This window comes from Dryobates pubescens, chromosome 13 (assembly GCF_014839835.1).
Source record: "Dryobates pubescens isolate bDryPub1 chromosome 13, bDryPub1.pri, whole genome shotgun sequence".
In the NCBI taxonomy this organism is placed as follows: domain Eukaryota; kingdom Metazoa; phylum Chordata; class Aves; order Piciformes; family Picidae; genus Dryobates; species Dryobates pubescens.
In genome coordinates, this window is record NC_071624.1 from 1,407,889 (window position 1) to 1,421,956 (window position 14,068).

The 14,068-nt window shown below is 52.4% G+C and overlaps 1 protein-coding gene across 1 annotated transcript in view; it reads right to left on the reverse strand.

Moving 5' to 3' along the window:
* VPS8 (VPS8 subunit of CORVET complex) overlaps positions 1-14,068 on the reverse strand; it is a 71,041-nt gene that overhangs the window by 11,624 nt on the left and 45,349 nt on the right. Inside the window, exons 35-42 of the mRNA XM_054166471.1 lie at positions 11,705-11,794; positions 10,496-10,542; positions 8,084-8,225; positions 7,288-7,377; positions 5,932-5,974; positions 3,842-3,945; positions 3,091-3,169; positions 1,357-1,439 (exon numbers count right to left, since the gene is read on the reverse strand). Of these exons, the coding sequence (XP_054022446.1) occupies positions 1,357-1,439; positions 3,091-3,169; positions 3,842-3,945; positions 5,932-5,974; positions 7,288-7,377; positions 8,084-8,225; positions 10,496-10,542; positions 11,705-11,794 (678 nt within the window). The remainder of the gene's footprint in view (positions 1-1,356; positions 1,440-3,090; positions 3,170-3,841; positions 3,946-5,931; positions 5,975-7,287; positions 7,378-8,083; positions 8,226-10,495; positions 10,543-11,704; positions 11,795-14,068) is intronic.

The following is a 14,068-nucleotide window of genomic DNA, read 5'->3' on the forward strand; positions in this document are numbered from 1 at the left end:
AGGATAAGCAGGAGGCAAAGCCAGCTGAAGCAGCATGGAAGTTACACTGCAGGCACCCAGAGGAGCCACCCAAGCAGCCACAGCCACTGAGCCAGGGAATATCAGAGCAAGTCTGCAGGGGCAACCTGCCAGCCCAGCACTGGGCACCAGCCCTGGAGCCAAACCCAGCTGCGGGTCTGTGAGGGCAAGGCCCTCAGCCACCACGGAACTCTGATGATGTTTACAGGATGCTGCTCCAGTGGCACAGGGAGGTGTTTGCTGGGGTGGCTTTGGGGTCTTTCATTGGCCTGATTGAAACCAAGGAGGGGAGGTAGCTCTCAGGACCCCAGCCACCAAACAAACCCCAAACCCAGCCCAACTGACCAGCAATCCCCCAACAAAAGCCAGGCAGGGCTCGAAGGAGGGCTAAGAAAAAGGGGGCCAAGGCTTTTTGGATCTTTATGCTCCCAGGCTGTCACTGGTTCCTTCCTTCCCTGCTTTGGGTCCCTACAGGCAGGTTGCAGGCATCTGGCTTTTGCAGTTCTGCATTCTGCAGGCACCAAAGATGCAGAGAGGATTACAGCTGTGTAAGGGAATTGACACTCAGCTTTCAGCCCTCTGCAGCCAGCAGTCACATCCTTGATGACAGGGAAGGTTTCTAGCTGCTCAAGGGGATTCCCCCAGGCTCTCTGCTAACAGGGTTACTGCAGATTTCCTATCCAGTAATGAACTTCCAGCATCATTAAGGATGAGCAAGAGCATAAATCATCATTACTGCAAAGACTTGCCAGGAGCCTGCCTGTCTCCTGTGAAAGCTGTGGATCCTGCTCACGGCCCTCTGCACAGTGCCCTTCAGCAAAGCATTTTGGGTGCAGAGCTCCCATCTGCAGAAGGTCTGATCTAAAGCAGGAACCAGAGCACTAAACCTGGAGTGCCACAATTGCTGGTCAGAAAAGGCAAAGTAATGGACCTCACAGAATGGGTTGGGTTGGAAGGGACCTTCAAGAGCATCCAGTTCCAGCCCCCACCATGGGCAGGGACACCTCCCACCAGCAGAGGTTGCTCAGGGCCTCAGCCAGCCTGGCCCTGAACACCTCCAGGAGGCAGCCACAGCCCCAGGATGAGGAACAATGGCTTTGAGCTGGGAGAGGAGGGACTGAGACTGGAGAGGAGGAAGAAATTCTTTCCAGTGAGGGCAGGGAGAGCCTGGCACAGGCTGCCCAGGGAGGTGGTGGAGCCCCCAGCCCTGGAGGGGTTCAGGCAGTGTGGCCACGGCACTTGGGGCCATGGTTTGGTGTTGAATTTCAGTGTGGGACTTGAAGGTCTCTTCCAACCTGATGCATTCTGTGGTGCTGTGACCTGGGCAAAGGAACTCACCTGTAGGATTCTCTGCAGGATTGCAGGCAGAGCGATGAAGGCAGCCATGCTGTTCAGCACCTGCATCGTCAGGCTCTTCAGAGCTGCAAGAGCAAGCACCAAGCCTCAGGCTGTGCACCAGCATTCAAGCAGCAACCAGGGAGCAACCCCTGGGACTCAGGAGATGTTCTCTCCTCTGCAAATGGCTGTGCTGTTTCCTGTGCCAGCTTTTGGGTCAGGAAGTACCTCTGAAAGCTCTCCACACCACCATGCCTCTCCACTGCCCTCCCACAGCCTGCCTACAGCATTGGGAGCCTCACACTGCAGCACTGCCATCCACCTCTGCTGCTGCTACCAACACAATCCATGTTAGAGACTATGAAATTGGGTTGGGCTGGAAGGTTCCAGAGCTCACCCAGTCCAACCCCCTGCAGTCAGCAGGGACCTCCTCCACTGGAGCAGGCTGCCCAGAGCTCTGTCCAGCCTCACCTTGAATAGCTCCAGGGCTGGGGCCTCAACCACCTCCCTGGGCAGCCTGCTGCAGTGTTCCAGCAGCCTCCTGGGGCAGAGCTTGCTCCTCACATCCAGTCTCAATCTGCTCTGCTCTGGTTTGAAGCCATTGCCCCTGGTGCTGTCACTGCAGCCCTTTGGGAACACACCCTCTGCAGCCTTCCTGTAGCCCTTCAGGTACTGGAAGCTGCTCTGAGGTCTCCCTGGAGCCTTCTCTTCTCCAGCCTGAACATCCCCAGCTCCCTCAGCCTGCCTCCACAACTTCCCAGTATGAAGCTTTGCATGAAACTTGTTCCTATACCTCAAACACCCCAAAGCAGGAGCCAGTATTTAGATATGCATGGACCCAGCAGTTCAGTCTGTGTGGGGCACTGAGCTGTTTGGGCAGCATATGAGGACCAAACCCAAAAGAGTTATGCAGGACCCAGGTCCATTATCCTCTCATCCTTTCTGGCATCACTTCAGATTACTTTGCTGCAGGCATTAGCTCATGAAAAAGGATAGTGCAGGGAAGATTCTGAATGTGGAGGCAAATGTGAGTTGAGGGAGGAGGTCACTGATCTCTGGAAGACTATCCCAGGAGTGCAGATGTAGCTAATGGTCACTGGAAGGAAAGACAGCATGACCACCATCATCCTTCCTTATCAATGCTGTACCCCTCAAGCACACACAGCTGCAGGCACTCTGCAGCACAGGGCTGGATGTGCAGCTGCTGGAGCAGGTCCAGAGGAAGCCATACAATGATCAGAGGACTGGAGAACCTCCCCTGTAGGTTGGGAGAGAGGACATTGAGACTGGAGATGAGGAAGAAACTCTTGGGAGTGAGGGTGGGAAGACACTGGCACAGGCTGCCCAGGGAGGCTGTGGCTGCCTCCTGTCTGGGGGTGCTCAGGACCAGGCTGGATGAGGCCCTGAGCAGCCTGTGCTGGTGGGAGGTGTCCCTGCCAGTGGCATGGGGTCAGAACTGGATGAGCTTTAAGGTCCCCTCCAGCCTAACCCATTCTATGAATCCATGACTATGAACCAACTTGTCAGGGGAAGCTGCAGCAAGGTTGAAAGAGAAGTGTCTGAGAGCTGCAGCCTGCCAAGCAGCCAACCTGAGCTCAGTGCTGCTGCTCAGCTCTGCTACTGGAGCAGAGCATCCAGCAGCTATCAGAACTGCTCTTCCTCTCAGCATTCAGCCCAGGAGAGACAGCACTCAAGTCTCTCATTAGTCCTTGGGGTCACTAAAGTCCCATTACTTACATTCAGAGTATTGACACTGTGAGGAGCCAGGTAGTTTCTGTGGGGACATCATAGCTTCCAGCAGGGGAAACCAGAGGGCCTGAAAGAATTGAATGAGAAAAATACAAACCAGTAAGAACAGAGCAGTACTGAAAATGAGCTGGGACCCATGTCAGAGTCCAGCTCCAAAGCTTCACTGCTCATGGCTGCAGTGGAACTGAAATGTGTTAGAATCAAAGAATGCCTCAGGTCGGAAGGGACCTGAAAGTTCCTCCAGTCCCAGCTTCCCCACAGGCAGGGACCCCTCCCACCAGCCCAGGCTGCTCAGGGCCTCATCCAGTCTGGCCCTGAGCACCCTCAGGCAGGAGGCAGCCACAGCCTCCCTGGGCAGCCTGTGCCAGAGCCTCAGCTCCCTCCTGCTGAACAACTTCTTCCTCAGCTCCACTCTAACCCTGCTCTGCCTCAGCTCCAAACCATTTCCCCTTGGCCTGGCTCAGACCCCCTCAGTAAAAGTCTCTCTGCAGCCTTCCTGCAGGATCCCTTCAGGTCCTGGCAGCTCTGAGGTGCCCCTGGAGCCTTCTCCTCTGCAGGCTGCACAGCCCCAGCCCCCTAAGCCTGTGCTGACAGCAGAGCTGCTCCAGCCCTGGCAGCATCTCTGTGGCCTGCTCTGGCCTCTCCCCAGCAGCTCTGAGTCCTTCTCCTGCTGGGGAGAAGCATATGAAGAGGTTTCAGGAGGTGCAGAGGGCTTGTTGATGCTTTTTCACTACCTTACCTCTTGCTGCTGTTGGTCTAAACTGTGTGAATTTCTCTGGCAAAGGTCAATTGTTTTCATTAAGGTATCTTCAATGTTTTCTAGCAAGGGAAGTTCAGCTGAGCCTGAGTTTGGGGAGAGAAAGAAACCAAACTGCAATTATTATTATTAGCTATGTTACCTCCCAATCACTCTGCAAAATAAAGAGTTAATTCTACTCTATTCTGTTCTGTTCTGTTCTATTCTGTCCTATTCTGTCCTATTCTATTCTATTCTATTCTATTCTATTCTATTCTATCCTACTCTATTCTATTCTATCCTACTCTATTCTATTCTGTCCTACTCTATTCTATTCTGTCCTGTTCTACTCTATTCTGTTCTATTCTATTCTGTCCTGTTCTATGCTATTCTATTCTACTCTATTCTATTCTGTTCTATTCTATTCTGTTCTATTCTATTCTGTTCTGTTCTACTCTATTCTATTCTGTTCTGTTCTATTCTATTCTGTTCTATTCTGTTCTGTTCTATTCTGTTCTGTTCTATTCTGTTCTACTCTATTCTGTTCTACTCTATTCTGTTCTACTCTATTCTGTTCTACTCTATTCTGTTCTACTCTATTCTGTTCTACTCTGTTCTGTTCTACTCTGTTCTGTTCTATTCTATTCTGTTCTATTCTATTCTACTCTACTCTATTCTATTCTGTTCTATTCTATTCTGTTCTATTCTATTCTGTTCTATTCTGTTCTGTTCTATTCTGTTCTGTTCTATTCTGTTCTGTTCTACTCTATTCTATTCTATTCTGTTCTGTTCTACTCTATTCTGTTCTACTCTATTCTGTTCTACTCTATTCTGTTCTACTCTATTCTGTTCTACTCTATTCTGTTCTACTCTATTCTGTTCTACTCTATTCTGTTCTACTCTATTCTGTTCTACTCTATTCTGTTCTACTCTATTCTGTTCTACTCTATTCTGTTCTACTCTATTCTGTTCTACTCTATTCTGTTCTACTCTATTCTGTTCTACTCTATTCTGTTCTACTCTATTCTGTTCTACTCTATTCTGTTCTACTCTATTCTGTTCTACTCTATTCTGTTCTACTCTATTCTGTTCTACTCTATTCTGTTCTGTTCTATTCTATTCTGTTCTGTTCTATTCTGTTCTGTTCTGTTCTATTCTGTTCTGTTCTATTCTGTTCTGTTCTGTTCTACTCTATTCTATTCTGTTCTACTCTATTCTATTCTGTTCTATTCTATTCTGTTCTATTCTATTCTGTTCTGTCCTATTCTGTTCTGTCCTATTCTGTTCTGTCCTATTCTGTTCTGTCCTATTCTACTCTATTCTATTCTATTCTACTCTATTCTATTCTGTTCTATTCTGTTCTGTTCTATTCTATTCTACTCTATTCTATTCTGTTCTGTTCTGTTCTATTCTATTCTGTTCTGTTCTATTCTATTCTAAGATGCTCTTCACCTGCAGTCTGCTCACTGCAGTCAGCAATTCAATTACCAGGCCAGGACCTGATTTTTCTCCTGCCCAGCACCATGAGTGGGGCACATCAAACATTTTAGGTACTTGAATGAAGATGACCTTAGCTGTGGTTTAGGACACCATAAAATAACAACTGCAGGTTCTGCCTGCCATGAGGTGCTCAAGGGGCCCTGGGCCAGTGCCCTGTGCTTGCACTAGCTCTCTGTAAGCAGAAGAGAAGTTTGCTACAAAACAAAAAGCTGCTTCAGATGCCTCAGCAATATTCCCATCAAATGTCTGCTGAAGCAGTTTGGGATGCATTTGATGGAGAGCTGCTCTGCAACCAACACCCCCAAGGCTTTTCCCTCAGGGCTCCTCTCCATCCACTCTGCACCATGTGCAACCTGTGGCTGGCCAGGGAAAGCTACCAGGGTACCCATCCCACACAGAAAATGCCAGCCACACACCCTGCTGCAGATCCCTGCCAAGACCAGAGGCAACAGCAGCATCACCCCATGGGCTCCTGAGCACCAGCTAACAGCCAAATGTCACTGCAAGAGGAGCTGCTGGTGCAGCTGGAAGCACATGCCCTGACTTGCCTGCTTCCCTCTGGAACAGAGAGGGGCAGGTACCCTGCAACTTACCTTCATCAGCCTGGGTCAGCAGCAGCAACCTGCTCTGCAGCCACTGCAACAGAAGAGAGAGCTCAGGATGGGGAGCCTCATGAAACAGAACAACTCAGCCCCTGCAAGGAAGTGGCTCTGAAAGGTGACACAGGATCATCCTCACCTTCTTCCCCAGCAGGGCTCACATAGCATCAATGTCTTTCCAAACAGGGAAGGGAAAATAGGAGCTGCAAGATGGTTCTTGAGTAATAAAATTTAGCTGCAGCTCCTATCAGCTGCTAGGTGCTTGAAGGCAAGCAGAGTGCTCTGCTGGGCAGACACCTCCACAGGTCTTGATGTCTAGCAGTGTCTGAGGGGTGGGTGTCAGGAGGAAGGGGCCAGGCTCTGCCCAGTGGTGTGCTGTGACGGGACAAGGGGCACTAGACACACGATGGAACCCAGGAGCCTCCAGCTCAACATGAGGAGAAACTTCTCTGGTGTGAGTGCTGGAGGCCTGGAGCAGGCTGCCCAGAGAGGCTGTGGAGTCTCCTTCTCTGCAGACCTTCCAAGCCCCCTGGATCTCATGATCCTGGTCAACCTGCTGTGGGTCACCTGTGTTAGCAGGGGGGTTGGACTTGATCTTCAGAGGTCCCTTCCAAACATTCTGTGATATTTTTGTTCACAGAACTTCCTCCTGGTGTCCAACCTAACTCTGCCCTACTCCAGTTCCAAACCATTTCCCCTTGTCCTCTGCCCACAGCCCCCTCTGAACAGTCCCTCCCCAGCCTGCCTGCAGGTCCCCTGCAGATATTGAAATGCAGCTCTGAGGTCTCCCTGGAGCCTTCTCCTCTCCAGGCTGAGCAGCCCCAACTCTCCCAGCCTGTCCCCACTGGGGAGGTTCCAGCTGCCTGTGCTTCCTTGGATTTTAGTGGGAAATTCTGAAGCAATATGAAATCTTAAGACAGGGCATGATGCTGATGGCACAGCATGCCACATATGCCAAGTTTGCCATGGCAGCATGCCACAGAGCCATAGGATGAATTGGGTTAGAAGGGACCTTCAAGCTCATCCAGCTCCAGCCCCCTGCCATGGGCAGGGACACCTCCCACCAGCACAGGCTGCTCAGGGCCTCATCCAGCCTGGCCTTGAACACCTCCAGGCAGGAGGCAGCCACAGCCTCCCTGGGCAGCCTGTGCCAGGCTCTCCCCACCTTCACTGCCAAGAATTTCTTCCTCCTCACAGCTATGGTCTAGATATAGCCTAAATTAGCCCTCCTCAAGCTTCAACCCATTCCCCATTGTTCTGCCACTACAAACCCTGTCAAAAGCCCCTGCCCAGCTCTCTTGTAGCTCCCTTGCAGGCCCTGGAAGCATTCAGGATTTCAGCACACTGTACCTCAAGCATAACCAGAAAGGCACCATGGATATCACCCTTCTTCTCCAGTAAATATGAAGAAGCCTCATGGAGTTGATGTTTCTGGGTTATCTGAGTTGAAAGGAAAAGACCAAAACAACCCAAGGTAAATGTTCAGAAAGCTGCCAGTCTCTGTTCCTCCACAGGGCCATGCTGACCATCTGTCTCATGTCTGTTCCACAGTTCTGCTGCCTTTATTTCTCAGCCTGTCCTGTGGCCACCACCAGCACTCAAACCTTCCAGATAAAAAACAGAACTCCAGATCAAAGGACAGACTGCTGCTGATGTGACATCCAGTCACTCCCTCAGTGCTGGCACTATTGCTTCCCAAACCCCCTGGCCCTTGCTTTCATAGAGTCATAAAAACCTAGAATGGGTTGGGCTGGAAGGGAGCTCAAAGCTCATCCAGCTCCAGCCCCCTGCCATGGGCAGGGACCCCTCCCACCAGCACAGGCTGCCCAGGGCCTCATCCAGCCTGGCCCTCAACACCTCCAGGGAGGGGGCAGCCACAGCCTCCCTGGGCAGCCTGTGCCAGGCTCTCCCCACCCTCACTGCCAAGAATTTCTTCTTCATCTCCAGTCTCAGTCTCCCCTCCTCAAGCTTAAAACCACTGCCCCTCCTCCTAGCACCACAAGCCCTTGTGGAGTCCCAATGGATTGGGAGAGTATCCAGGAACTAATTCAGAGCCTGGACCGAAGTTCTTTTACAGGACTTTAAAGAGACAGGAGCTGATCTGAATGCTTCCCCTAGCCCCTCTCCTTACTCATTTGCTTCCTACCTGGATGGTTTCTTCCAGTCTGCAGCATTCCAGAGCTTTAAGTGTCTCCAAAGCCTGGTCTGGGGAGTACTGACACAGCAGCTCGATGAACTGCTCGGTGATGCAGGGTGCTAAGCGAACCAGGTCCTGGTTAATGCCTTCCCTAGAACAAAGAAGGTACAGGAGACTCAAGGCAAATTCTAGGCCAGAAGAAATCCTTATTCAGTTGGGTACTGTCTTTTATCCTTAGTGCAGAAGAGAAAAAGCAACAATCTCATTTTAACAGAAAAAGAGCTGCTGCTTGTCCCAGCTCCTGGTGCCTGTCAGGGGGAACCTCCTTTGCCTCAGTACCAATCAGGCTACCACAGTCCCCTGTGAAGAAACCTAGCAGCACAAATACACCTTCAGCAGCCCTGTGGCAAAGAGGCACAAGGATCTAATTCCTTCAGTGAATCCTTCTGGGCTCTGTGGGTGCTGATGGTCTGTTTGCTCTAGAAACCTCTGCATCTGTTTGAATAATGTTGTGCTGATTCTTGCTCAGAGTTCAGAGGCCAGAGGGGGCCACAGAGATGCTCCCAGGGCTGGAGCAGCTCTGCTGTGGGCACAGGCTGAGGGAGCTGGGGCTGTGCAGCCTGCAGAGGAGAAGGCTCCAGGGGCACCTCAGAGCTGCTGCCAGCACCTGAAGGGATCCTGCAGGAAGGCTGCAGAGAGACTTTTGCTGAGGGGGGCCTGAGCCAGGCCAAGGGGAAATGGTTTGGAGCTGAGGCAGAGCAGGGTCAGAGTGGAGCTGAGGAAGAAGTTGTTCAGCAGGAGGGAGCTGAGGCTCTGGCACAGGCTGCCCAGGGAGGCTGTGGCTGCCTCCTGCCTGGGGGTATTCAAGGCCAGTCTGGATGAGGCCTTGAGCAACCTGGGCTGGTGGGAGGCATTTGTAGACTCAGAACACTGCTGCTCAAGAAGTTCAGCCAGCTGCTGTGCCACACACCCCCCTGCAAACAGCCATGCCCACTGGGACATTGATTTGTTCAGAGGTAAAGAACCTTAGAGTTTAAGCTGCAAGGGCAGCAGAGGCTGTGACTAAGGAGCTGCACCACGCTTGCTGCTCCTCCCTTTCCCTGCCTCTTCAGAAGATACAAACAGGGATATTTGGGTTTAATTTCCCCAGGCAATTTCTGTTAACCCTGTTTCCTCCCTTCCCCCTCCTCCACCTCCTTGAAAATAAATCTCTTGCTAAATTAAATGGGCCAAATTAATCCCTGCACAAATGCCACCAGCTAGGGCAGTGCTGCTAGCCTGATCAGCCTTGTCCCACTATGACCAAGCAATCATTCCTCTCCCAGACACTGAAAGCTCCTTCATGCTCTCAGTCTTTTTGCTAATAAAGAATTCTGCCAAAAAACCTATAAATATTTAGACAGGTTGAATACAGAGAGAGACTCCCAGAAGAATCTCAGCAGTAGGTTACCTACAGATACACTGCAAAGTGTGGGGACCCCTGCAGATGAGGTCTTGCCTGACTGGAGGGTGCTTGAGCCAGCAGTGCCCTCCTGCAGCCCAGCAGGCAGCTGCGTGCTGGGCTGCAGCCAGAGCAGTGTGGGCAGCAGGGCAGCAGAGGGGATTCTGCCCCTGGGCTCTGCTCTGCTGAGACCTCCCCTCCAGTCCTGCCTCCAGCTCTGGTGCCCACAGCATGAGAAGGACACAGAGCTGCTGGAGAGAGTTCTTCAGTCAGGGTGGTGAGACTCTGGAACAGAAACCCTGATGCTTTAGACAGCATCAGCTCTTCCTCCTGCTCCACAATTCATTTGCAGCTAATTGACAAAACAAGAGCTCTCTTTCACTTGCCTTAACTGGAGGCAACTGGAGCTGTGCATATGGAAATGTCTTACAAAATAAGGAAAGAAACTCAAGGTCTTGCAGCATCTGAAACTGATTCAAGAGAAAGAGAAGGCTCAGTGCTGAGGTGCTGGAAGAACCAGAGCAGATGGAGCAAACAGCAGTGAGGTTTGCAGTGAAATATGGCAGCAGCTCTGCAAGGAGACAGAAATGAGCAATGCCAACAGACCCAAACACTGCTCTGGTTTCCTTAAGCTTGGGCACCTTGGTTAAGTAAGCAAACTGCTGGGGTGAGAAGAGTGAAATGGTATTCCCAGGCAGAGTGGAACCATGTCACATCCCTCAGACAACCTGTTAGAGCAGTGCCCAAGCTCCCACCAGCTGTCACACTGCAGGCACTGGAACCCACACCACTTCCCAGGTAGGAAGCTGGCAAGGGCTGTGCTGAAGGACAGTCCCCAGAGCACTCTGATTTCTGGGCAGCTTGAAGAGCAGATCAGCTCTCCTAAGCCTGAGTCCTGGCTGCAGGCTGTCTGCTGTTGCCCAGGCTCTAACTTATGTTTTCAAGGTGCATTTTGCCAAGGGCCCCATTTTCTTACATACCTTGGATCAAGGAGACTCCTCAGAAACTGGAAGAGTAAGAACTGGTCCTGTACAGGAAGAAGAGACAGAGTATTACTGTTTTAACTGATGTGCCAGAAACCAGAGATAACTAAACTACATGCTCTGCTCACAGCTGCTGCCCATGAGAACCACACCCTGGTATGGGCTGGAAGGCAGCTCTGGAGATCAAGCCCAGCTCTCCTGCCAGAGCAGGGCACCCAGGGCAGGGCACCCAGAACACATCCAGGGGGGGCTGGAAAGGCTCCAGAGCAGACTCCACAACCTCTCTGGGCAGCCTGCTCCAGGCCTCCAGCAGCCTCACAACAAAGAAGTTTCTCCTCCTGTTGAGGTGGAACCTCCTGGGTTCTACTTTGTGTCCACTGTCCCTTGCCCTGTCACAGCACTGAACAGAGCCTGGCCCCTGCATCCTGACACCCAGACCTCAGCTGTTGATAGACATTGATCAGATCCCTCTCAGCCTTCTCCTCTCCAGACTAAACAGCCCCAGGGCTCTGTATCACGGGAGTCCAGCACTGGACAATACTCCAGATGTGGTCTCAGCAGGGCAGAGGGGCAGGAGAACCTCCCTTGACCTGCTGCCACACTCTTCTTCATGCAACCCAGGCTGCCCTTGGCCCTGCTGGCCACAAGGGCACACTGCTGGCCCATGGGGAACTTGCTGCCCACCATGACTCCAAGGTCCTTCTCCATGGAGCTGCTTTCAGGCAAGTCAACCCCTAATCTGTGGTGGTGCCTGCTGCTGTTCCTCCACAGGTGCAGGGCTCTGCACTCACTCCTGCTGCACCTCATCTAGGCTCCCCTCTGCCCAGCTCTCCAGCCTGTCCAGCTCTCACAGCTTCCTGGTGTCTCAGCCTGTCTGCTCCATCGCTTGAGGCTGGTTCAAGCATCTGTCTTGCCCAGGTACTAGGAGGCTGTTTGCTGACCACAGCCCTGCTGGGGCTGCCAGCTGTGCTGAACTGCAGCCTACAACCTGCCCTAGCAGGTGATGTACATTTGTATGGCCAGGACTCTCCCAACAGGCCAGAGCACGTCCATGCAGCTTTCCTGGAGCTGAGGAGCCCTCAGAGCATCTTCCTTCTGCTTGTGGCACAGTGACAACTTACTCCTCCTCATCCTCTCAGTCATTTCTGGCAAGCAGAGCAACCCCCCTGTAGCAAGCACCAAGACCCCTGCAGTCTGACACTGTACCTTAAGGTTTGCAATGATGCTCTCCACCTGCTCACTGAAGTGAATGGCTGCCAGCTCAGCTGCTTTACAGGGGCTCAGCAGCAGCAGCTCCTGTGCAGAGGGAATAAAAAGAACTATTGGCATAGGCAACAGAATTCTGCAGCAGCACCATGCCCACACTCACTGCCAACTGCATCTTCACCTAGGTGACAGCTGGCACAAGGAAACACCCCACAAAGAGACCAGGCAACACAGGAGAAGAAAGGGGACTCTGTAAAGCCATTTCTGAAAGGCCTTTTTCTTTGCCTGCAACAACCCAAAACTTCACTCCAAAGCAGGCCACAGCTCAGTCCCAAGGCAAGGAAATCACCCATCAGGTGGTGTGACAGCTGCCTGTGCTCCAGTCACACATCACTTGCAGGTGCTGGTGCTGCAGTTTCCACAGGCAGGTTTTGGTCCACCTCACAGGACAGACTCCTGCGGCCACGTGCTGGTGAGTGAGCCTGGGCAGGTGTGTGACCGCTTGCTCCATAGCCAGGCACTGCCCTGGGTTACCTCCAGATCACCCTGCAGGGGCTGGACAGCACCTCAGAGGAACCAGTGTGGATTCCCCATCCCTACTGACTGGACAATCAGTGCAGACATCTCCATCCCCTGAAGCAAAGAGAGACTGAAGAGGTCGAAAACAATCATCAGGTAGAGGAGAGCCTAGCAACAGCCTGTGTCTTACAGCAGAAGCCATGAGCCCATCCTCCCACAGGTGCCAGGGCACCCAGGCTGATGCCATGAACAGAATAGGATAGGATAGGATAGGATAGGATAGGATAGGATAGGATAGGATAGGATAGGATAGAATAGAATAGAATAGAATAGAATAGAATAGAATAGAATAGAATAGAATAGAATAGAATAGAACAAATAGAATTAACCAGGTTGGAAAAGACCTTCAAGATCATCAAGTTCAACCTCTCACCCAGCACCATCTGATCAACTAAACCATGGCACCAAGGGCCTCATCCAGCCTCTTCCTGAACACCTCCAGGGATGGGGACTCCACCACCTCCCTGGGCAGCACATTCCAATGGCCAATCTCTCTTTCTGGGAAGAACTTCTTCCTAACATCCAGCCTAAACCTCCCCAGGTGCAGCTTGAGACTGTGTCCTCTTGTTCTGTGCTGGTGCCTGGGAGAAGAGCCCAACCCCCATCTGGCTGCAACCTCCCTTCAGGGAGTTGGAGACAGCAAGGTCTCCCCTGAGCCTCCTCTTCTGCAGGCTAAGCAACCCCAGCTCCCTCAGCCTCTCCTCCCAGGGCTGTGCTCCAGACCCCTCCCCAGCTTTGTTGCCCTTCTCTGGACACCTTCCAGCATCTCAACATCTTTCCTAAACTGAGGGGCCCAGAACTGGACACAGGACTCAAGGTGTGGCCTAACCAGTGCTGAGCACAGGGCAGAATGACCTCCCTGCTCCTGCATCCTTCTTGGCCACCTGGGCACACTGCTGGCTCATGTTCAGCCTACCATCAACCACTACCCCCAGGTCCCTCTCTGCCTGGCTGCTCTCAGCCACTCTGACCCCAGCCTGTAGCTCTGCCTGGGGTTGTTGTGGCCAAGGTGCAGCACCTGGCACTTGGATGTGTTCAATCTCCTGCCCTTGGCCCCTGCCCATCTGTGCAGCCTGGCAAGGTCCCTCTGCAGAGCTCTCCTGCCCTCTAGCAGATCAACTCCTGCCCCCAGCTTGGTGTCATCTGCACATTTACTGATGATGGACTCAATGCCCTCATCCAGATCATCAATAAAGATGTTGAACAGGATGGGGCCCAGCAGTGATCCCTGGGGCACACCACTGGTGCCTGGCTGCCAGCTGGATGTGGCACCATTCACCACCACTCTCTGGGCTCAGCCTCCAGCCAGCTCCTAACCCAGCTCAGAGTGCTGCTGTCCAAGCCAGGACTGGTGAAAAGTGATGGAGAGTGGCTTGGCAGCTCATCTGCCAGCTCTCTCAGCACCCTAGGATGGATCCCATCCTGTCCCATGGACTTGTGGGGATCCAAGTGGCTAAGGAGGTCTCCAACTACCTCCTCCTGGATCACAGGGGAACTGTGCTGCTCCCTGGCTCGTTCTGCCAGCCTGGGAGGCCACTTGTCAGGAAGATCACTGCAAGATGGGCACTGTGACACCAGGCTGTTAGGTCAGTGATGGCCATATCCTGACCCTGTTGCTGCTGCACACTCAGGAGATGAGACTTACTGATGGGTCCCTGCCCTGCTCTGCAGCACTTGCTGGCCAACATCCCCTGGTGAGGCTCTGTCATCTGAACTGCAGCCCTGGGAAGCAGGCAGCCAAGGCCTGAGCAATGCCCTGGTACTGGGTGAGACGACTCAGCCTCC